Below are 25016 nucleotides of genomic sequence, written 5' to 3'. Positions count from 1 at the left end.
CGACGACCGGCGTTGTCCGCGACGAAGAGTGCTCTCTTCGTCGCCTCCTCGCGATACCGGCGACTTCGCCCACCGTGCGACGACCACCGGTGGTCCGCGACCGGGAGCCTTAAGCTTCGTCCGATCGACATCGCGTCCGCGTCTCTTGCACATACCACGCGTAGTCCATAAGCCATTTATATTAAGTAGAGAGCCGGTGCCCGCTCGTGACGCCAGGAACAGAATCTCCGGCGCTCAATCCTTCTCAGGATAAGTCGCCAAGTGCGCCGGCGGGTCCCTAGTCCTTTTCAGGATAGACCGCCGAGCAGTGCAAATTCTCGGATCCGGACGTCACGTCCTGGCACGATTTTCCGTTAAGAGTACGGATTCGACGCGGTCGTCCCCGATTTTGTTAGCCGATCCCGTTCTCTTATTTTCTCGTATATCGATTCCTCTTATATCAATTTACCGCTTCTGTTATTATGGGCCGATCCCATTTGTTTGTTCCTTAAGTTAAATCCGCCATATTCTAGCGTTAGAAACCCGGGCTCCGTTCCCAAATTGTATTCGCGAGTCCTATGTGTGTCGACCAATTCTATTGTACCATATATTCGCACGAATAAATCTTTATTTGTTGGCCAAATCGAGTGTGTAATTTGCGAGCCCGAGGCTCTTCCTTCTCTCGAATCCTGGAACCGGCGAGCCGATCCGTGGCGTCGGGAAGGGTAGTTCGTTACAAATATAATATTAACATATAATATCATAAAATAAATACAGATAGTATAAAAATAAAAACCACACACACACACACACACACGCACGTACGCACGCACGCACATACAAAACATGCGCGAGCGTGAGTATATAAATATGTACAACAATACAAATAATACATAATACATCAAGATAATTATTTACATTACTTAAATTAAATAAATTTTGTCTCCGTATTTCGATAAAATAAGTAAAAAATATAAAAACAAACAAAAAAAATTAAAAAAATTCCAGCACCTACTTTACATATATGAGGTGTCTACGATCAGATTCAAAAATTGTTTAAAAATATTTAGAGTCCGGAACTATTACTAAAACCTATCAAGAACTGTAGAACTATTTGGAGTGCAAATAGAAAACTATAAAACTTTCGATTTCTGAATGTGCGATGCTAACTTCACACCGGCCAATATTTCATTATCATGAGCATTGTTGCCAGCTTGACGTGAATCTTCTAGTAATCGCAAGCGATCTATCAATTCGTTGAGATCATTCCAATGCACGTAATCGATCTTATTATCGTTTAGCATCATAGCGCGTGATATGTTTATATCTCTTCCAGCTTTTTTCCCGGAGATTAACGGTGCAATTGTGAATTTATACTTGTATCCCTTGTTACCTAATATTGGCATATACTTATTACCATCGCGTGTATGCGCATTTGTCAATAATATACTTTTGTATTTATATACAGTAAAACCTGTTTTTGTGCGGTCCTTTTTATGCGATTTTGTTTTTGTGCGATTGGTTTTGTGCGATTTTATTTTTGTGCGACTTTTTTGTGCGATTTATTTTTATGCGGTATATGAATCTTAACGGCGTTAGCACCAATTTAATGTTTCCTATCAATGTACATATACATGTTGTGGACGAACTCTGATTACGTGGTCTCCTTGACAACGGTGTATCTGGACTTCGCGATGCTCTGTTCATTTATTTTAAACAATCTCCTGACAAGGCAGAGTCAGTTACGTACACAGTATTGTCGCTCGACGCGCGAACAGCATACGCTTCGTATTCAGAGTTTTATCCACGATTCACGTGATTAAGGATTCATTTTATAGTGAGATTAAAGGTAAATAAATTAGTTACTTTTGTTTCTATTTATATGTAGTTTTTATGATTTTTATTTTAATTTTAGACATAAGCACTCCCTTACAATGAATAATTATAGCCAAAAGAAAGTAAAAAGACAGACAATTCCATTAGAAACAAAAATTCTAATATTAAATAGACTAGCAGATGGTGAAGGATCTACAGCTGTTGCTAATGAATTTAAATTAGGTGAATCCACGATCAGAGCTATACACAAACGTGCGAATAAAATATATGAATCTTTTAATAGTGCAACAAATGACAGTAGTAAAAGAGCATCGTATTCGAGAAATATTGTATTAGAGAAGACGGAAAAGGCTCTCGTGTTGTGGTTTAAAGATTTGACTAAAAACGAATCCCCGTTCACAAAGAATTAATTCAAGAAAAAGCTAGACATTATTTCAACCAACTGAAGGACTTAGAACCAAGTTCGTCATCCTGTTCACGAAACGTGACATTTTCTGCGAGCAACGGCTGGTTTGCTGGATTTGTACAACGGTACGCACTTCACAATGTGAAGATACAAGGCGAGGCAGCGTCCGCCGATGAAACGGCTGCTATGAATTATCGCAAAGTATTAGCGGAAATCATTGATGATGGTGGATATTGCCCAGACCAAATATTTAATGCTGATGAGACTGGGTTATTCTGGAAAAAGATGCCCAGTCGAACATTAATTGCGAAATCGGAGAAAACTGCAAGTGGTTTTAAAGCGGCAAAGGACCGAATCACACTTCTTCTTTGCAGTAATGCCTCTGGTGCAAAGATGTTAACACCACTTATTATAAATAAAGCATTACACCCACGTGCGCTAAAAGGCGTAAATTTATCTGAATATCCAGTACACTTCATGGCCAATAAAAAGCATGGGTCACATCAGCTGTATTTACAACATGGTTCAATGATTGTTTTGTACCAGAAGTTGAAAAATACATGGAAGAGATGGGTCTTCCGTTTAAAGTATTGCTAATTGTAGATAATGCACCCGGTCATCCCTGTATAGAACATCCTAATATACAAATGGTGTTTTACCACCAAATACGACCAGCCTTATACAACCACTGGATCAGGGCATAATCGCAAATTTTAAGAAACATTATATCAAATTAACTTTCAGCTACATTTTAAAAAGCTAGAGGACGATAACTTAAGCCTAACTGAGGTTTGGAAAAAATTCTCAATTTTAGACTGCATAAACCATATTATTGCAGCAATTGGACAAATCAAACAACACACATTAAATTCGTGCTGGAAAGTGATCTGGCCTGAATGTGTAATTAATCGAAACGTTACCGAAAACGCGTCAACGTTATTATCTGAAATTAGTGCGCTCGCACATAACATCGGCGGAGAAGGCTTTGACTCTTTCAACGATAATGACCTGGACGAGATGATTGAGGACCAAGCTGTCGATGATAGCGACATTATCAATAGTTTGATAGATTATGAAAATGGACAAGAAGAACCGGAATCTATTACTGCGGATAAAATATATGCAGGGATCCAGATTTCGAAAAAATTGGAAACGCATTTTCTTAAAATAGATACCAATGCCGAAAGACGCTTAAAATTCCAAAAAGAGCTGAGATCATGCATGTCTCACTATCGTGACGTTTACAAGCAATTGACCAGTCAACCGTCGTCACAAAAACTGATCACCGACTTTATGGTACAAAAAACAAACCAATTTAAATCCTATCTTCAAGCGACGAAAGCGATTTTCAACCGATTCATCACAAGAAGATGCGCGTTTTAGATTACGACGAGTAGCAGCAAACTATTTAACGTATAATTTGAAAACTTCTCCATATATATGTACAATGAAAAATTAAATTTTTTACAATTTCTTTAGGTCTAATTTAATTATTTTATTTAATTGAAAGCATTCTCTCATCTATTTCATAAGTCATTGATGTATTTTCTAAGTCCGACTTTTTTTATGCGGTCCCTATCCACCGCATAAAAAAAATTTTAGGCGGTATATCGTACAAAGTTGTTTATTATATGTAAGAATTTATAAAATTTTCGAATATTTTTTTTGTACGATTTCTTTTATGCGGTCCCTATCCACCGCACAAAAACAGGTTTTACTATATATCAGTTTCAGTGTATACGGCAGGTATATCGTCAGGCATTCTCATGAAAATCTGTCAAAGAGACCTGGTGTTCCAACATATTTTATTCCACCGATATATATATATATATATATACATATATATATATATATATATATGTATATATATATATATATATATATATATATATATATTGTGACGTTGCCGTCCCGCGCGCGTCCGCCGGATCCCTCTCCGATCGCTGAGCGCGGAAAACGCATCCGCGCCAGTCTCAAAACATTAGAGCCGTACCGAAATCTCCAGAGGGGCGTTATTTGTCGGATATATTTCATTTTTTAATTATGATATTATTTCCTTATTTTGATACGACACGGGAGCCTTACCAGAGAAGCGAACACTGCCGCAGCAAAAACAAGGATAACAACAACTTGGAAGAGGACCTTCGGGAGGACGAAAGAAAAACAGTAAAGGAATTATCAACCGAATTCAGCAGCGTGGCGAGAAGCGCGAGAGGACGAGAGGGGATCCTCGACGCAGGACCGTGCAAAGACGTATCCCGAAGGATCCCGAAGGAGCTTCACCGCCGCGAGACACGGCGGGAAACAGAGAAGGTGAGGGACACCGTTGCGTTCCTCGTTTCCGAGATCCCGGCGGAACTCGCCAAGGCCCTCTCCGAAGGGCCCCGTGGAAAATATATTGATCGCGATCTCGGGGTGCGCGCGCCCCCGGTACGATCATGAGCGTGCCGTCAGGCAGCGGCCTCGCGTGTTATCGCGTGATTGGCCGTGATAATACGCACCCCGGTAGCGCATCCCCGGCTGGCCCGGCGTTACCGATTCTAGATCGCGGTGCTCCCGGGTCAGACTGGCGCGAGCGTGAGAAGGCGATAGACGTGTTTTGGCGAGAACTACGATCGATAGCGAGTACGAGAAGCGTGAGCGAGAGAGCGAGGAGGGATCCCGGCCGAGAGATCAGTGGGTGCGAGGGAGAGCGGCAGGACCTCGAGAGACCGAATAGGGAGAAGCTGCCGAACCCCCGGATTCCCGAAAGAAGATCCTCGATACCGGTGAAGTTATCCCGCCATAAAGTAGCCACGCGCGATCGCGTTCGGAATCCTTCGTTCTGCCGTCGTGGCCGCGGTTTCGCGTTATTTGTGCGTTCGAGCTCGACTCGAAATTCTTGGTGTTTGTCGCGTTAGCATTAGCGAAATTGCGTTTGTGACACGGCCACGTCTGCAAGCGAAGCGAGCCCCGAAGCTTCTGGATTGTTGGTTTCGCGGATTCGATTTATATCGTCCGGTGAAATTAGCGTCAGTCGTCTCTCTGGAGGTCGCGGTTCGATAATACGGCGTAATCTGATAGGCGCGAAATCTGACGCCCGTCTAGCGTCTAAGTCCCGTATGTGTGAGTAGTCTGTCGTGCCGTGTGAGCGTGTTTCGCGATCATGTATGTCGTCGGTTAGTCGTCGAGGGTGAGTGTGTTTCGCGCGAAATTGATTCGGTTTATGGGTGTCGAATGCCTCGTTCGAAGTGGATTAGCAATTGAGTGAATTCACAATTAATGCGCAATAGTGTATGGAGCGTTTCGAGCGTCTGCGCGGTGCATGTTAGGGGTGCACCGGATGCATGTGGTGCTTGCGTAGCCTGTCCGAACAGCGAGCGGAATATTATCGATCCACGAGGGGTCCGATAATCGACCTGGTAGAATTGCGACCGATTATGACTTCACGGCGTCTTAGTCTCGATGGCGCTAAGTCGTTTCGAACACCCAGTCTCGCTTCGGCAAAATTATCGACATCGGGCATAACTCCGTTTATCTTTGTTCATCATTCGGACGCACCGTTTCCAAATTAATAAAGTTGTTATTTCTGTGTTACGCTTGACGAACTTAATTTCTTTTTCGCGTGTCTGTCGATCTATCCGTGCGGCCTCTTGCTTCCATATCGCGTAAATTCAACATCCGCCCTGCCCCTCTACCGTTAGGTGAGCTAGTCCGCCCGTGACGAAATCGACTTCTTTCTTCGCGTCTGTTTCGCACTTATCTCGCGTATTCGATGAAACTTGATACGTGCAAGAGCGTATCTGGCGCCCAATTGCAATTCTCGCGGGTATTAAAGCTTCGTCACGGCACGCACGGAACACCTTCCATCCCGTTCCTTCCCGGCGTGTAACCATTTCTCGATTTCCTTGTGTTTTTGACGACGATCGACCCTTTTCCCGTATCTCCCGACCGGCGAATCGTACTCCCGTTCGCCGGCGCCGCGAAACATCCGCGCGACGGAGAGATCGCGACGGCGGACGCGGTCCGAGCTCGCGAAGGGAAAAATCGTCGCAATATATATATATATATATATATATATATATATATATATATATATATTGAAAATTTCATCCACAGATAGCAACGATCTTTCGTGCAATATTTGACTTGGTTGGACTACATCTTTTATCGGAATAGAAGCAACAACATTCGATAATTGTTTCATTCGCTTACGTTTCGATTGATTCAAAGTACAAGTTATTAGCGAATCGTTAAATGATATATTTGATCGTGTTCGCTTTGTTCCCTACTACTGTGACTCTTTTTTTCTCGACTTTTCTTGAGGCATACTCATTGGTTCAATTTTCGCTTCATTAGATTTCATATTGATTGTATTTTCGACAAGCTGTTTTAAAGGTTTGGTAATTGGTTTAAAGTATCTCTCCAATGCGACATCTTTCTTCATTTGACCAGTTTTCAAAGAACGATATTTTTTGTGGATTGATTCGTTCGTTTTCGCAATCTCTCTCACAATCTCCTCGCGATCGTCACTGTCATGTTCAGATAAAAATTTTTGGACGTTGTTCGATCGATGTGTCAATAGTGACTAACCACTTTACGATATTGCAAAATCATTAAATCCTTTTCTATATTGCCCATTAGTCTGTAAACTGTCTTTGTCAATTACTACGAATCCATACTTGTATTGCCAACATTGTGACAGAAAGCGCGAAAATCATCGTAAGACATGTCAGTATTTACGTGATCGTTGTAAACATGCTTCAAGTTTGTATCATTGTTGTTTAAATAAAATTAATAAATTTACATTGTCGCGTATAAGATGCTTGGGTATCTTGGCATACATTTGAAAGATAGAAACAGTCGATGTTCGAGTGTCGACCCATTGCAAAGTATTCTCTTATTGTATGTCGCATGTCACGTCATCAAAAATAAAAGTGGAATTCGGAAACGCCTTGTTAGGCGCCGGACATAGAGTGACATCACTATTATTAGAGAATGTATAATAGCCAATTTTATCAATCGGTGATAACAAATTTTCTAAATATCGATATTTCGGTTATTGAAGCGATTTCGAGTATACACGTTCTCAAAACGTACATTGTGTGGACTTTTTGTCAAACTTATCAACATGTTAGTCTTACCGCAGTTCGAAGGACCGCAAATGATACTCCGTATAGTAATCGGTAGCATGTTTCCATGCTTGCGTATTTCTTTCTCGGACATTAGTCGTGTTTTATCGTCAAAATTTGTCACTTTGATTATCGTCACTTGTTGCATGAACCGCATGTTTGTTCCCGCGAAGCAGTTTTGGAAAATGTTGTTATGAAGGGCCCTATTTATAGAGATGCATCGAATCGAAGCCGCTCAGTATCGAAAATGTTTCTATCGATCAACATATTTTTGATCTTAGCCGAGCAGTTACAATTTATTCCAAAGATTATTTTATTATGAGATTTTAATAACTACGTGGAACAATTGTGGGAGCTTCCCGAACATATAAAGGCTGATTTAGAGATTCAATATCGTAGATGCATGCAACATTATAATCAATCGTGGAAACAAACGCATATCGACGATCCAGCATCGCTGATAAAAAATTGTGGCGAATGCCAGCGAAAACTATAAGAGGTAGCGATCTATTAAATCGTGCGATAAACGTACTTGCTATCGAATTATGTATTCCCGGCTATCAGTTTTGCGGACCGGAAACTGATTTAGAAACACGATTGGTTAGAGACGATCGAGATATCAATCCATTGGATGCCGTGTGTCGCGATCACGATAGCTTATTCTCGAAGCGACGATCACGACGACACGTTGCAGTAATACTCGCTGCGAAAGCGTATTACCGCAAGAGATTCGATGCTTCTGACGAAAGAACAGCCGCTACGGCTGTTTGGACGACTATGAAAGCAAAGACAAATTCGGTATGGGAATGAAAAGAAAAAAATCATCTATGAAAAGAAGACTATGAAAAAATGAATACTTCCTGTAGCGAAATGCGGTGGTATCTTGCCAATTTTATCATTATTGGGAGTTCTCGGTTCTTTGGTTGACGGTGCAGCGGGAATTATAAAAGCAGTAAATGATAGTAAGGCGGAGCAAGCTAGAAGAAATGCAACATCATAATCGCGCCATGGAAGGTCTTTATCTCGCTCCAAGCGTGGACGAGGATCTCAACAACGGATAAGAAAAAAATAGAAACGTCAAAAATACGGTAACACTGCCTGCCGATGTAACAACCAATGTGCAATTGCAACAACTTGCAAGACGTATGCGTATACCATTCTTTAGAGGTATTTTCATGTTCAATAATTTACTGATAAGCGATGTACGATAAAACGAGAGCGGTATCATTAATTTGGATGATGTTGCCGGTACTCATTGGGTAGCGTACGCAAAGAGGGTGTAACGGGCCGCTTCACGATTTCGCGGTTTCGCGTGCGCGGACAGCGCAATCGGGATCAGGATTCGTGAAGGGTTTGAAACACAATAGGACGTGAGTTGAAATGTACGTCGTTTATTTGCCATTCGATGGCAATGGTCAGCTGTTACAATGTTCTATGAGTCGATACAATAATATTCGCGATGTTGTGACGCCGGTCTAGACGGTGTTTTGCGCGTCTAATTAAATGGCCCGGTTCGTGGCGCGGGACGTGGGACGCGTGCGGTGAGACGGGCGCGTGTTGTCGGTTCGTGCTTGTAGGCGCGAGGTGCGCGCGGTAAGGCGGGCGCGTGTTGACAACGTATGTCAGTACTATCGATATCTCGCCGTGTGATAATCGTGATAGATACGCGCGGTAAGGCGCGCACAGTATGTGGCCGGATGTTCGGCGCGAACTGTAGGGTAGCGGCCTGCAGTTGGTATTATGCGTCGGTGTCGGTGACGCGGCGCGTGTTCCCAGATACTGGTGGGATGCGTCGTTGCTCGGAGTTCGGACGGTCAGGTGTACGGATCGTAAGGGCTCGAGAATACTCGAGGAAAGCGGCGAACTCGTCCACTCTGAGTCCTTTACGGAGGTGTTATGACGTAATTCGTCTCGAGAACAGATAGTCGAGAATTCTCGACGGAGGCTGCGAACACGTCAACCTCCGGTTCACTGTCTTTAAACGTTTGGAGCAGTTTCTGGTATATTGTCTCGAGCGTACTGCTCGAGCGGATTCAGTTGCCGGTCTGGTACGGTCTGGTGGTCGGTCGGGCTTTTTATACCCTTTCGGAGCGGTTGCGACATCCGCGCCGTTTACATCCTCCTCGGTGTGGGGAAAACGACGCGGGGCCTCTGGCGTCGAGCGTTCGGCGTTCGCCGGAAACGTTCGGCGCCGTTCGGCGATCGGTTGTTTATAACAAACACCAACGGTAATTGCTTTAAAAATAGGGCGCTAAGCGCCTCTGCCCCTGCCCGGCTGGTGTTCGCCGGGCGGCAGACTTCCGACGGGCGACGTGTCGGCCGATGGGGGGATGCATCGTTACAAGGGGAAATCGCGCTATATATTTTGATAGTTTTGGAAATGTTCGACCGCCCATAGAATTAGTATGATATTTTGGACAGAATGTGGCGAATACAGAATACAATCATACGTCTTATCAAAATTATAATCAAAGTATTTGTGGACAATTGTGTCTACAATTTTTTTAATCGATAGATTTGAATTTAAAGCCTGACAATTCACCATTACGGCTCAGTATTCGTTCAACACGTCATTGATACTTATATTGGCTGGCAAGAGTAGCGTTCTGTAAACTATTTTCCGGCTATAGATTTAAATGATGACGATTATAAGCTTGGTTTAACTTTGAAATTTATCATACGAATTCGTGACCGAACGTGAATTCTTGGAATAATAAATTTTACTTTGATAACGACAATAAGGAAATTACGATTCTCGAAGGATCGTACAAATTACATAAATGATTATCTCCTACGTAAAATTTTACAATATCGACGCACAGTTGATTCTAACTATATTATTAATGACGAAGATATTGTGCAGAATAAAAATAATATCGAAGTACATGGCAAATTATGTTTCGCGCTAATCATAATACGCTAAAGAACGAAATCAAATGTATCTATAGAATAAATTTTAGTAAACCAAAATACGTAGGATCATTGTTGGGATTCTCAGTGAATCGTATACTGCAACCTTGGAAAATAGTACGAATCGGATGTACCGATAAATATCATTAACGTAAATATTACTCGTATAGAATATAGTGTGACCACTGGCGCGTATAGCAATGACAAACGCATACACACGATACATGAATTTTCATCGAACGTGCCGTCAGGATATAAGATATCGGAAACGCCAACAGATCATTTATCTACCAATCGTCAAACGGAACATTACTGATTTAACGATACGTATTGTTGATCAAGAAGGACGATTACTCGATTTTCGAGAAGAAGAAATTACTGTAAGAATATACGGCGACGATAGAAATAATAGCGTGTGATAAATGAAATGTTCGTGTTGGACGAAAGCACAGAGGCAAATCGAGAGACAATATCTTTACGAGGGACGATACCTTTACGAGGGACAATATTTTTGCGAGAAGGCGAGTGACTGCGGTATCAGGTGACACTAATCAGATATCTACTAAAAAGTAGCTCAGCGTGTTGAATTGTGAATTTTTGAAATCATTGGGATTCGTTGTACGAAATACTTAATAATATGAGTGACATCTTGAATATCGGAAGCGAGCCGATCTTTGACGATCGCATCGTCAAGATTGAAATTCATATGTACAATCCGTACGTCAACGCAACGCTTCGATGAGATACAGATACCGATACAACATCAAGATTTGTACACGTTACCATGTGAAAACTTTCTATATGTTGAAGGAAAGTTGATGGTGCATAAAATGGATGAAGAGGCAAAAGTGGTAATGGAAAACAACTGTGTCGCATTTATGTTTGATGAACTTCGATATGAACTCGATGGTGTGGAGATTGATCGCAACAGAAACGTTGGAATAACTTCCGATAACGATTAAAAACTATGGCCCGTATTCTGAGCTTACATCTATCTTTAGATGTGCCTCTAAATGTGCCTGAGATGTGACGATAAATATGGTCATATTCTGAGTGCACATTTAGCAGCACATTTAGAGGCACGTCGCCATTTTTAGTTTAAACGCGCAACTTATAGTGAAAATCGTATTTTGAACCACATTTATAGCACATTTATCTCATTTTCGATAAATGTATCAATAAATGTGCCCGAGGGCACATTTATACGTACATTTATATGTAATAGCGACACGTTGTACTCTTGGTTCGCAAGTTCGATTCATTCTGTCACTGTTATATAATTAATTTCATTAATAAAATTATTATAAATCAAATTTTTATAAATAATAGTACTTGTTTTACATAATAATATTAATAATATTTCTTAAGGTCAATCCTAAATTTTTTTTTAAAGTATAGTTGTATAAAATGCAATAAAGTATACATATTATTCAACACTATTTTCAATTCAAATAATTAATTAGGACAAGAAATCTTGCACTTTGAAATGAAATTAGCCTAAAAGAGCACAATCAACTGCAATATTATGGATTTATTTGACAATATAGTTTACACCGATATACTTTAATACGTATTACTGATCACAATCATAACTATTTCTCTAAAGAATGGAACTGAACAACTGTGATTGAATGACATAGTATTTATTTTATATATTAAAATATGTCGATGTAAATTAGGTCATTGATAAAAAAAATTAAAGTTCGGGAAGCAAATGTAGTGTGTAATCATAACTTACAAGTATTTCAAAACAGAATAGTTGTTTTTGATGTTTATAATGATTGCGAGTTCTGACAAAAATATCGATTAATTAAAAAATACTGTTACAATTCCAATGAGCAAAATAATATTTCTAAAAATGTTTTTCAAACATTTTTGAAAACATTTTTAATAATATTGTTTGTTCATTGGGATTATATACGCGTTTGCATTTTGTGTTGCAGTGGCATCAAAAAAGAAATTGAAATGAAATTTGTTAATTTAACATCCCCTACAGCACGATATATTGATGGAATATTGTTTTGCAAGATTGGAATATTGCATGCAATATTTCTGAAAGCTTGCTACAATATAGATATGTCCGCTCTTAAATTGCTCTATATTGTGCAATATTTCTGCAATGATACTGATATATTTCAAATCGTATTATATATATATTTCTGCAACGTGAATACAAGATTTACAAAATATTGCAAAATATTTCTTATTTTCATAATACTAAATATTCCCAGATAGCACAAAAATGTCGAAAACATCTTTACGACATCTTTCGGATTTTTGTACTATCTGGGAATATTTAGTATTGTGTATAATAATTATTATTAGATAGCACAAAAGTTGTAACGACCTGTGTCGTTACTAGAGCCTCGCGGACCATCCACCCGTCCGCAAAAGAGGCCGGCGCTTAGCGCCCCACAAAATTTCACATAGCCGCGCCGTTGTGAGGCAGTGAGCCCATCGTATGAGCCGCCGCTGGGCGATGCGATCCCCCACTAGGGCGGCGCGAGTTTAAGTAAGGGAAGCCGGGTATATAAACCAGCTCGACACGGCTCTCGGCACTATTCCCTGGTCCCGATCCTCGGGACACTCGAAGTCTCAGAGCGCTCTCTGAGTCTCCAGTTGACCGATCCTTCTTCCGTTCCTTTAACCTGGTCTAGGAGACGAGTGCTCTCGGCGTCCAGTCTTGTCGATGCGAGGGAGTGCTCTCCCTCACACCAACCACCTCCAGCCCGCGGGACGAGTGCTCTCGTACCCTGCCGAGTGCTCTCGACGACCGGCGTTGTCCGCGACGAAGAGTGCTCTCTTCGTCGCCTCCTCGCGATACCGGCGACTTCGCCCACCGTGCGACGACCACCGGTGGTCCGCGACCGGGAGCCTTAAGCTCCGTCCGATCGACATCGCGTCCGCGTCTCTTGCACATACCACGCGTAGTCCATAAGCCATTTATATTAAATAGAGAGCCGGTGCCCGCTCGTGACGCCAGGAACAGCATCTCCGGCGCTCAGTCCTTCTCAGGATAAGTCGCAAAGCGCGCCGGCGGGTCCCTAGTCCTTTTCAGGATAGACCGCAGCAGTGCAAATCCTCGGATCCGGACGTCACGCCCTGGCACGGTTTTCCGTTAAGAGTACGAATCGGTCGTCCCCGATTTTGTTAGCCGATCCCGTTTTCTTATTTTCTCGTATACCGATTCCTCTTATATCAATTTGCCGCTTCTGTTATTATGGGCCGATCCCATTTGTTTGTTCCTTAAGTTAAGTCCGCCATATTCTAGCGTTAGAAACCCGGGCTTCGTTCCCAAATTGTATTCGCGAGTCCTATGTGTGTCGGCCAATTCTATTGTACCATATATTCGCATGAATAAATCTTTATTATTTGTTGGCCAAATCGAGTGTGTAATTTGCGAGCCCGAGTCTCTTCCTTCTCCCGAATCCTGGAACCGGCGAGCCGATCCGTGGCGACGGGAAGGGCAGCTCATTACAAAGTCTGAAGATATAACGTCATAAAGATGTCCAAAACATCTTTACGACATTATATCTTCAAACTTTTGTGCTATCTAATAATAATTATTATACACAATACACAAGATAAAAATATTTATATTTAATAGAAATTTTATATTTATTATTAAATTTATTATAAGAAAATACAGTATAATTATATATATAAATACTTATATTCATAATACATTCAATATACATACAGTAAAATATATACATTAAAAAAAATATATCATAAAAATATAAATTTTTGTTTTTCATATTTGTATAGATCTTAATCCTTAAGTATAAACTTTATTTAAAAAAAATGCGCTTTATTTTTTATATACAATAATTAAAAAATCTATAAAATTTATTAACATTTAAAAAAACCAATCAGTGTTCTACTACTTAGTTTACAGCTTGTCAAAAGTAATGTCATTACTATAAGTAATTTATACAAAAACAAAATTATTGTTTTAAAAATGTTTCAAAACACAAAAATCTAAACTGACCAATTATCACATAATGTGATTTTAATAAAGCAAAAATTGTAGTTCAAATAAGATAAGTGAATTTTCTTAGAAAAATAGATGAGAAACTTAAAGAAGTATTTATATCATTTATAAATCTCGTAAGATTACAATATAGACAGTACGGCTGACAAACAGCCTTTCCATATATTGCACTGATAATATCACATTTTTATCCTGTAATCCTGTTAGGTCTCTTCATTATATTTAAAACTTTTACGATTGTCGAAGCATACTGAAATTACATAATATTTCTTAATTCTTATTTTATAAATAAAGTAAATTTTGCGCGTTATAAGAGACAAATTGCTTGCCACATAGAACGTAAAATATTTTCATGAAGTATACCAGCAGTTTTTTAATATACTTAATTAGTGTGTGATTTTTATTAATATAGATTTTGTATAAAACATGTCTCTATATGTAGGTTTTACCCCAACCGTCTACTTACAGATTAAACAGTTATTTTCAGTTCTCAATATTATCTTCATTCTCACAATATTCACGATCTTCGGGAAAATTTTGTTCTTGTAAACATGTTCTAGCCTGAGCTCACTTCAGACGCGTTGGTGCTTGAGCAAGCCATGTCGAAACAACTTCTACTATTTGCGCATCAATACAATTTTTCTCATACATCATACAGTTTCTAAAATAAAAACACAAAACATATCATTATCTTTGTTTACATTCACACATTTTGGTATCAATAAATATAGAAATATATTCTTTAAATTATTTTATTCAGAAAATACATACTTATTAAAAATTTTGATATTTTAAGCTCACTAAAGACTTTTTTTCCTTTTCTTCCATGCCAGCTATATTTTGTGGCAAGTTTATTTGCAATTAATTTTCCAAGAATTGCATTTGTTGCTATATTTATTTGTTTCCTCCAATTATTTTCAAAGAGAAAATCTATAAAGCAAAATTATTGAACATATAAAAATATATTAAAAACTTTGGAAAAATAGTAATATTCAAAATGCATGCCTAAAAGTAGTTGTACTATTACTTTATTGTTTTTTTAGGAATAGTAGAAAATAGTTTATTAGAAAAATTAGTTTATTAGAAAATCTTCAAAAAAAAGAAAATATTATTTTTAATGCATATTTTTTATTTCGAGTTTATATCAAAATAGAAAAAATCTTGATTTGAACGTTAACAAGTTAAATATAATAACATTAATATACACATATGCAATATACTTTCTATGAAAACTTTAAATATTAAATAAGAATAATTGATTAAATATACTTAATATCTACCAATTAATATGATAATTTGTGATAATATTCCACTTCATAAATTGCTTTCCGATTGTAAGAATAGGCAACTGTTAAATAATCGATTAATTGCTATTATAATTAATTTTTATTTGATAACTTACCATTTTTTGAAAAACATGGGATTTTCTAATTTTTTTTCAAATTCAAATAATTGTTCTTCTGTTTGAAAAGGAAATGCAAACTCCTCTTCGTTATATTCTTCGATTTCTACTTGCTTTTCTTTAATTTCTATTTTGCTTATTCTGTCATCTAGACTTTTTGTCCTTCTTAATAATTACTATACCATACTTTTGATCATAAAGTTCCTAAAATCTAGGCAAAAAGTACTTGATCATTTTTTTATTAGAAAAATATTTGCAATGTGATTTTATAAAATAAATTTTACTATTAGGAAATAGATCATCAACATTACAGTCAGACAGTATTCCTTCTTTAGAAGAATTAAAGTTTCTAAAATGGTGCAATGTACAGGGAGATATAGATTTATTTGGCATATAAGGCAGAGTTTCGCTATCTACAATTAAAAATTTTTTTTAATCTTTTGCATCTTTACTTTAGCAACAATACAAATTTATTTTAACATTATTTTGTGCTTGATATATAGCTTTAAATGTCGTAGCTTCAGATAATTGCGATGATAAAGATATTACAGGCGGCTCGGGCAATAATGGCAATTGTGAAAGATATTGACTAAATGTTCTTTTTGAAACTTTATGATAATCTTTGGAAGCTTCTTCATCTTCTGAAGAATGGCTGCTATATTTAATTTTTTTAGCATTATCTCTCCTTTGTTTCTTTTTTCGTGATCTCCATTCTTTTTCTGAGAAATCATCAGAATCATACACTGTTGATGTACCTATTGCTTCTCCTAATTTTTCTTGAGCTCGTTCCCAAGTATCTTATCAAAGAAAAGTGTTAACATTTTTATAACTTCTAACAATAAATATATAATCTATTTTAGTATTAGAATGCATAAATTTTATAGATATTTAAAGTTAATAATCTTATAAAAATATGAAACACATAAGCTTACCTGCCGAGCCAAAGATCCTTCTTATTTTGCACGTATCCCATTTATTAGTTTCCACTGGAACTACTGCTTTTGTTAGTAATTTGTCCAAAGTCTGTCGAAATTTAACATAACTTGGCCAAATACTTTCATTGTTTTGTGTATTAATCCAACAAGATAGAATTATTTCTAAACCGTCAGGAAATTCTACAATGCTATACTTTTTTGATGGTTTTGACATTATTTTGAATACTTTACTTATTGCACTATATGGATTTGGAACGGAATCTCTAAACATAAATATTGTCCACATAATTGCTCAATGTTGATGCTTCGACTTTATCATACCAGCTTGTATGACACGCATCAACTTGTATCTGCTTACATCATTGTTCGTTAAACATGAACTGGTACTGAATTCACTGATGATCGCAAATACTCACGCATAAATGTTGCGTAATGCCGCGATTGATTAGACAGCATAGATCTTTTTCAGTTATATCGACTGCGATAGTGAGGGTAAGGTTAGGCTGAGGCCTGACCAATTACAGCCGCTTAGTGCAGTCCCAGTATGTACAACAAATGAAAAAAATAAACATAAATGATGCCAACTATGTTGCTACTCTGTCTTAATACACGTATTATTTCTTTGCAATATATAATTTGTTTTATTTATAAATTAGATATTTATAAATTCAAATATAGAAAATACATAAAATTTGTTATAAAAAAACAAAACTGTGTAAGACGACATTCAGTCACAAATATATCATTTTAATATTATTTTGCTATAAAATTACTATTGTAAAACATAACCTTCAAGTTCATTTACATTTGACTGTACTTATAAACGCATTCAAGTAAGTTTTCTTTTTAAATACGTAAGTAAAATATAATGCTTTTAAATTGTTCCTTATTATAATTCTATCGTAACATTTTAGATTTAAGAAATCATGGAAGATAATGAGTACAAAAGAAAAATTTTGAACAGTGTTCACGTAGACATCAAAGACGAATTATCCAGAAAGATATTGCAAAAATTAATCATTACTTACAATGTGGACGGCAATTAAATAATAATAGACTGGAAAATTCATTTAACACTTTCCATAATAGTACATTAAACAGCAGTTATGCGTATATTGATAATGAAGCAGAAGTAGTCCGTCTCACAAACAATGAATTATTGGCTAGAAGTTTAGAAAAGGATTTTGATGATAATCTCCAGATTTATTTTGAATTTGAAGATGAAAACAATATGCAATTATTTGACTTTTCATGTGACAAACTAGAAAAAAATAATGAGGAATATTGGAAAGAATTAATAAGTGATAATAATGAATATAATAACTATATTTTTAATGATGACTTACATGTAAATAAAATATTTGATGCAGATATACAATCTGATAATGAAAAGATGAAAAATTTTATTAATCCAGATTTGCGTGAATGGGCTCTATGTAATAATATCTCACACAAAGCAATAAATAAACTATTACATTAGCTTTTAAAATATATTCCAAATTGTTTCTTACCCAAAGATGCCAGAACTTTGTTACACACCCCTCGTACAACAAACTGCGTAAAAATTGCAGGTGGAGAATATTTACATTTTGGATTGTTAAATGTGAATTTATTAATGGAAAAATATATTGATGCTAAACTTGCTGTTGACAGCATAATTCTTTCTATTGTTACGTCCAGACCCTTTAGAGTCAGGGTCAGCGGGAGGGCGTAACCTATTTAACTCCGCTAGACAAACGCTAGACAACGAATGTCTCGGAGTCGAACGAATTGACCTGGGCCTGCGACAGGTCAACGACCGGAAGGGTCGCTTTTACTCGGTCAGTAGGCCGTTCGTTCGATGGTCCCCTTTTCGGTAAAGGAACTAAATCCTTATTACCCGGGACGGGACCTTGTGCGATCTCGGGATATGAGATAGGAAAAGGGTTAAGCAAAAAAAAATATTATTGTTTACATATCAAATTTTCACATTTATTGTGTAATAAAAGAAAAATGAGATCAAGGAACAAATTATTAGGTTTATCTAGTTAAACATTTAGCTTAGTATATATCGCTTATTAACTATTATTTTGTATTTTTATGTATTTGTATGTATATGTATGTGTGTGTGTGTTATGGGATATCTCCTCTAGGATACATGTAGAAGGGGGGAATTGCCTCCAGAAGACTTCTATAGGAACAGCGACAGGATAGTTACACCCCGGGACGAACCACGGGATCACGGTGTCTGGTAGGCCCTCCGTCAGTGCAGTCAGCAATTCCTCGCGGTTCACCGGGCCGGATCCTATGCAAATGGCTCCGTCCGGAAGTGGGTCGTAAATCAGGGGAAACTGGGCCAATATCCGGAAGCGGAAGTAGTCCTCGGAAAAGCTTGGCCGGTGGGGTGACGGCTCCCGTTCGGACCGAGACGAGTCTTTGGTCTCTGTGGATACTTCCTGTTCTTCGTAGTCAGTACCCCGTAGTTCGAGGAGGTCTTCCTGGTGAGGGGGGCGATGAGGGGAAGAATAGGGGGAGTCACCCAAAATAATGATCGAGGGGGTGGGCGACTCCGATCTTGAATGGGTAGAGAGGGGTGGAGGAGAAGTAACGGGAGTAGGGGAGCGAGAAGTGTCGATAGTGGATATGTTTATGTTGATATTAACGTTAACGTCGGTTGATGAATTAGTTTCCGCCTGAGCCCGAGCCAACCTCTTCCTAAGCCGCCTATTCCGACGGTTACGCGCACGCTTCACCGACGCACAGCAGGAACGTTTTCGATTTACTCCTTCCACTGAAGGAGGATATAATAATAAATAAAAATTAAAAAAAACGGTTTGGCTATATAAAGGAATCTGAAATAATTCTTGGGGTTTGCAACGAACTTGATAGTTGATAGAAAGGGAGAGTGAGAGAGTGAGAGAGTCACGGGTAGCTCCGCAAAATGCGAACGACCCTGGGTGACTGATAAAAGGAGTGAGAGAGTAAGAGAATCACGGGTAGCTCCGCAAAACGCGGACGACCCTGGGTGACTTATAAAGAGAGTGAAAGAATCACGGGTAGCTCCGCAAAATGCGAACGACCCTTGGTGATTGATAAAGAGAGTGAGAGAGTCAGAGAGAGTCAGAGAGAGAAAGGGAGAGTCACGGGTAGCTCCGCAAAATGCGAACGACCCTGGGTAACTTATAAAGAGAGTGAGAGAGTCAGAGAATCACGGGTAGCTCCGCAAAACGCGAACGACCCTTGGTGATTGATAAAGAGAATGAGTGAGAGAGTAAGAGAATCACGGGTAGCTCCGCAAAACGCGAACGACCCTTGGTGACTGATAAAGAATTTCGGAAGTATGGGAAGTAGAATAGAAATGTAATAATAATAATTTAATTTTAATAATAATTCTAAATTGTTAATGATCGATATAATAGGACCAAGAATTATTTTAGACTAATTAGTTGAAGAGTTTAAGCACTTACTATTTATTGAGTGCGATGATACTTGACTTGAGAAAAAAAACGTGATCGACCCTGTAGATCTTGGCTCTCGAGCTCGTCGGGTGGAGGTTGACTTCCTCAGTATTCACAATAAGGTTGTTGATTGGTTCGCACAGTCTTTATAACACTAAACGCACTATAAAATCTTAACTCGAAATACACTGAGGGTAGGAATCGGTTCACGATAAAGTCTTGGGTCCTTAAGATAATTATATGTCGCAAAGTCTTTTCGCGAGGACGCGGCACATTTTGCACTATAATCACGACCGAGTATATGAGGAGACTGGTAAAATTTTCTAAATTAAAAGAACGTAGAGTGTGTCGCGTGGTCCTGTCCGACGTTTATTAAGCCCTTTTGCTCCTCCTCTCCATTGGTTTGTTAATCTATTTTAACGAATAGTTGTTTCTAATCACGCCCTCTGATTTTTCCTAGGGCGTTACTCTAGATTCTTAGATCATAAGTATTGGTGAAGATCTTCGCTGAGTTTTGACCAATGGAGAGTAGTTGCTATCGGGTGAGGGTGAGGCTTTCATTTTACGGATTGAGTCATCTCCAGTTTGCTTTGATCTCCTAAGTTGACATTTCACTTGAAATTTATGATAAACAGATAACGTACAAGGGTGGTCTGGCAGGCAAGCATGTGGTGTCAAGTGACGCGAGTTTTCGACTCCGGATCGTCTATGCATTGTTCTGGACCTCGCTCTATTTTTGCTTAGAGTTCTTGGGTCTGATATTTGAGCTTGAGCTTGCATATCTCGCTGTCTGTTTGTCGTTCGCTTTCACATGGTTTTATATTTCTAACGCTTGAGCGTCTGTTATCTTTTGTTTAAAATTCTCGAACCTTCGGTGTTGTAATGTTAAATTTATAGATCCGCTCTTATATTTGACTTTCGACAGCGAGATTACACAGTCTTGCTTCCCAGACTTCGCCTGCTTATTTTTTCTGTCGGACGTAGACTATTCCTTAGAACGTAAATTTATGTCGCTAACGTACTTTCGATGAAAGAAAACAACCATGCGGTCTGCAGGACGCAATAATTTATATATTAGAGAAGAAAGAAAGAAAAGAAAAAAAAAAGAATATTCGTGAAGTCTACCAGACATAACACTATGAATGTTGATGATTTACCAATTTCAAGATCCTCACCTCATTGTCTTTGGCCAATTTTAATATCTGATAAAATTTTTAAATCTGTCCATATGAGGAGCATATTATGGATCAGGTAAACCAACATCGGCAAACGATTTCCTTGAACAATTCATTAATGAACTGAAGATACTTATAAAAGATGGATTTATGTATAGCACACGTCGTATAAATGTAACTTTTTCCACAATCGTTTGTGATGCCCCTGCGAAATCATTTGTCCTATATACAAAAAGTCATACTGAATTTTCGAGTTGTTCTAAATGCACTATTATGAGAAAAAGTGTGGGAAACAGTACTATATACTTCCCTTACACTAATGAGATTTATCTCAGAACTGATGAAGATTTTTTACAACAGACTGATAAAAAATACCATCAAGGAGAGATATTGTTACTACACATACCGAATATTGGCCTGGTAACAGCTGTTACATTAGATTATATGCATCTAGTTTGTTTAGGTGTTACAAGAAAGTTATTATTGTTATGGATGAAAGGACCATTGACAGTAAGGATTGGTAATACAAACATAAATCTAATTTCCCAACAATTTTGATTGCACTAAAAAGTTCAATACCAAAAGAGATTTCGAGAAAATCCAGAAGTCTGTCAGAAATTAAATATTGAAAGATCACTGAACTGGCAATTTTTGTTGTATATAGGGCCTATTGTTTTGAAGTCAATTTTAAAGCAAAAAATATATGAACATTTTTTAACGTTACATGTTGCTATCTCGATACTTATATCTCCAACATTAATTACAAACAACGAAAATATAAAATATGCTAAAGAATTGCTGATTCACTTTGTGAAAAGTTTTCAAGTTCTGTACAGCAAACAATTTGTCTCGCACAACGTGCATAATTTAATTCATTTAAGTAATGAAGTAAGAAGAAATGGAATATTAAATATAAGATAATAAGAATTGGATAATTTTAGTGCCTTCCAATTTGAAAATTTTTTGGGAAGTCTGAAGAAACTAATTAGAAAACCTGTACAACAATTGGCACGAAGATACGATGAACAGCAGTCTGTAATATTCCAAGAGCAACTAGTTTCTACATTTTAAGTAAAACATTATTACGGACCCCTTATACCTGAATTTTCACAAAAAATCGTAATACAATATAAGATATTGCAAAATAACGCATATTATTTTAATTGTGATGATGTCAGTAATAATGTTCTCATGTTAAACGATAAGACAATTATAAGAATTTTAAATATAGTGGAAAGACAAACTGATATTTATATTATAGGGCGAAAGTTTAACATTTTGTCAATAGCATATATGAAAGGCCATGTACCTCAGCCATGCTATCGATATTTATAGTCTCAGAAGATAATACATTATACTATTGGTCTGTAAAACAAATAATATGTAAAATGTGGATAATCAAAAAAATGAAAAATAAATGTATTGCCATACCATTACGACATGACAAAAATTAAAAACCAATTAAACTTTGGATTATTAATACATATCATTTTATAATTAGTTTTTTTTTCTGAAAGTTTTGTAAGCAGTCTTTGACATTTCGATTACTTCGACTATGTATAAATAAGCGTAAAATTGGAAATGAATCTTGCTATTATGTTATTAGCAACTATATTTTGTATTCATCTAAAAATATTTTTTATTAATAAATTGAGTTAACTGTTTTCCAAATTTGTTGTATTGCCTAACACATTATAAAATGTATACATGATATGTGATTCCATTATAATATAGCAGTAATATTTTGCAATGTCTTTAATAAAATATTAAATTTATAATATTTGTGCAATATATTATATATGTCGCAATATTGAAATATTCATATCTCCTACAGCACGAAATATTTTAGCAATATTTCGTGCTGTAGGAGATATGGCATGGATATAATGAACTATTTGAATCAATCACAATGCTATAGGCGCATAATAAGCATTATATGTAACACAAAGTCATAAATGTATCTCTAAGTTAGAGATGTGCTATAAATGTGCGCTGAGAATACAACCAACTTTAGTCGTGTTACTAGCACATTTATCTGCGCCTCTAAATGTGGCTCTTTAAATGTACCTCTAAATGTGAGCTCAGAAAATTTTCGAGAATGCAGCGTGGAATTTGTCACATAATGTTGTTAGTGCTAACTTTAACTTTTGCGTGCCGCTAAACATGCTATTGGGATTTTGCGAAGATTATAAGCAAATTGTGATTAACGCTCGTCATGAATTAATTTTGATACTTTTGCGCAACGGTAACAATTGCATATTTGGGCCTGCTTCGACAGAAGCTGAGATTGAATTATTTAAAATACAATGGCGTATGCCTCATGTAATATTGAATGCAGTCAATAAATTTTCCTTGCTACGAGCGTTGGAAAGTAGCCGATACTTGAAGATGAGTTTTCGCTCATGCGATCTATACGAATTTCCTTTGCTGCACAACACAACCAAGCATTCGTGGATCGTAAAAGCCGCACAGCTGCAGAAGCCGCGATACGTGATCTTTGCACTGCAGACTATCAGAAAAAATGTGTCAAAAGATATTGCCATATTTGACGACTGCAAATTGACCAACGTTAAACTTTATCTAAACTCGGAATTTTATCCTATGATGATTTAAAATTTTGATATAAATAAATTCGCCTTCTTGTTCGATATGTATTCGCATTTTCGCAAATCTTATTATGGATGCGATATTGATGATGTGTTATTACCCGCCACAAAATTCTTACATTACGGTCCTCTCGCGGTTATTGTTTGCTCGCGCCAAAACGAATCTGTTAAAAATTCCACCGTGGACGTGAGAATAGAGTTTAAGTGCAAGGAAGATATATCACCAAACTACCGTGTATTGTCTGATCCTGCACGATCGCGTTGTTGAATATTGACCAACGTGGTCCGTAAAAGTACCTAGATCAGTAAATAGCCCCTTCAAAATATAAAGATTGAGATTCTTGACGATCGATAGTAGTCGTACATCATTCTTGCAATCATATAGTAATATTTCTGTCACGGTCGCGTCGACGTTTGTGGATCTGTAAGGATTTATTACTGGAAGAAACTTTATCGTGAAAGAAGTAGTGATACCGAGAAATGAATATGTTCTCTCACACTATATTTTTGCAAGTCCCATCCCATGGCGTGTGCTTACAAAAGAGATCTCAAGCTTCATGGCTAATTGAACATCATCATGGACTTCAATGGGAAGATGGAAACGTTCCATACAGCATGGCTGAACGTTTAATTACGATTGCTGTGGTGGGTGCGACGGAAGATGAAGATTCCTCAATATATGTTAAAGGACGCGAAAAACGAGAATGGCTGACCAATATATGTGGCGTTGCAAGAAATATGATGTTATTATTGAAACTTTGGATGCAGACTATGAAGATATCGCTTCATTAAATAAATTAGATGTTACCAATATTGTGTTGTGAAAAATTTAAGAATTGCGCTTTACAAAATGTATTTATAAATATTCAATTAGTGTACAAATCATCATAAAAATTCACATAACATTATTTAGAATAAACTATTACTCAAATATATTTTTTGTTCTCTTTTATTTTCTCCTTTTCCTCTTTCTTATCCCAGTATGCAAGTATTAAATTTCAGTACGTGACAACAGCGTCAGTCGCCTTACCGGAATATAGATGTTACACTTCATGGGTGTAGATTTTAAATATTAATTTGAATGTTGTAAAAATAATTTGATTTTCCATGCATATAATTGATTGTAGATTAACAGTTGTTTATAACCATTTAAAGTGGTTCGATAGTCGTTCAAAGTGGTCTGATAGTCGTTCAATAGTCGTTCAATGTGGTTCGATTGTCGTTC

The 25016-nt window shown here is 37.5% G+C and overlaps 1 protein-coding gene across 1 annotated transcript; it reads left to right on the top strand.

Moving 5' to 3' along the window:
* Positions 1–1913: 1913 nt before the first annotated feature.
* On the top strand, positions 1914–2925 carry LOC126852928 (tigger transposable element-derived protein 1-like). The gene is made up of 3 exons (XM_050598223.1): positions 1914–2037; positions 2220–2606; positions 2714–2925. Exons 1-3 carry the CDS (start codon positions 1914–1916, stop codon positions 2923–2925), a joined length of 723 nt encoding a protein of 240 aa, XP_050454180.1.
* The last annotated feature ends 22091 nt before the right edge of the window (positions 2926–25016 follow it).

The sequence above is a fragment of the Cataglyphis hispanica genome, chromosome 11 (genome assembly GCF_021464435.1).
Source record: "Cataglyphis hispanica isolate Lineage 1 chromosome 11, ULB_Chis1_1.0, whole genome shotgun sequence".
Classification (NCBI taxonomy): Eukaryota; Metazoa; Arthropoda; class Insecta; order Hymenoptera; family Formicidae; genus Cataglyphis; species Cataglyphis hispanica.
The sequence above is the reverse complement of the archived record's forward strand: the minus strand, read 5'-3'. Positions and strand labels throughout refer to the sequence as shown.

Bases quoted from the DNA above. Each gene is read 5' to 3' on its own strand.
- LOC126852928 (XM_050598223.1), top strand. From the start codon at position 1,914: ATGAATAATTATAGCCAAAAGAAAGTAAAAAGACAGACAATTCCATTA. The intron at 2,038-2,219 runs GTGAATCCACGA...CCGTTCACAAAG, and splicing joins TGCTAATGAATTTAAATTAG to AATTAATTCAAGAAAAAGCT. The intron at 2,607-2,713 runs GTGCAAAGATGT...GCCAATAAAAAG, and splicing joins TCTTTGCAGTAATGCCTCTG to CATGGGTCACATCAGCTGTA.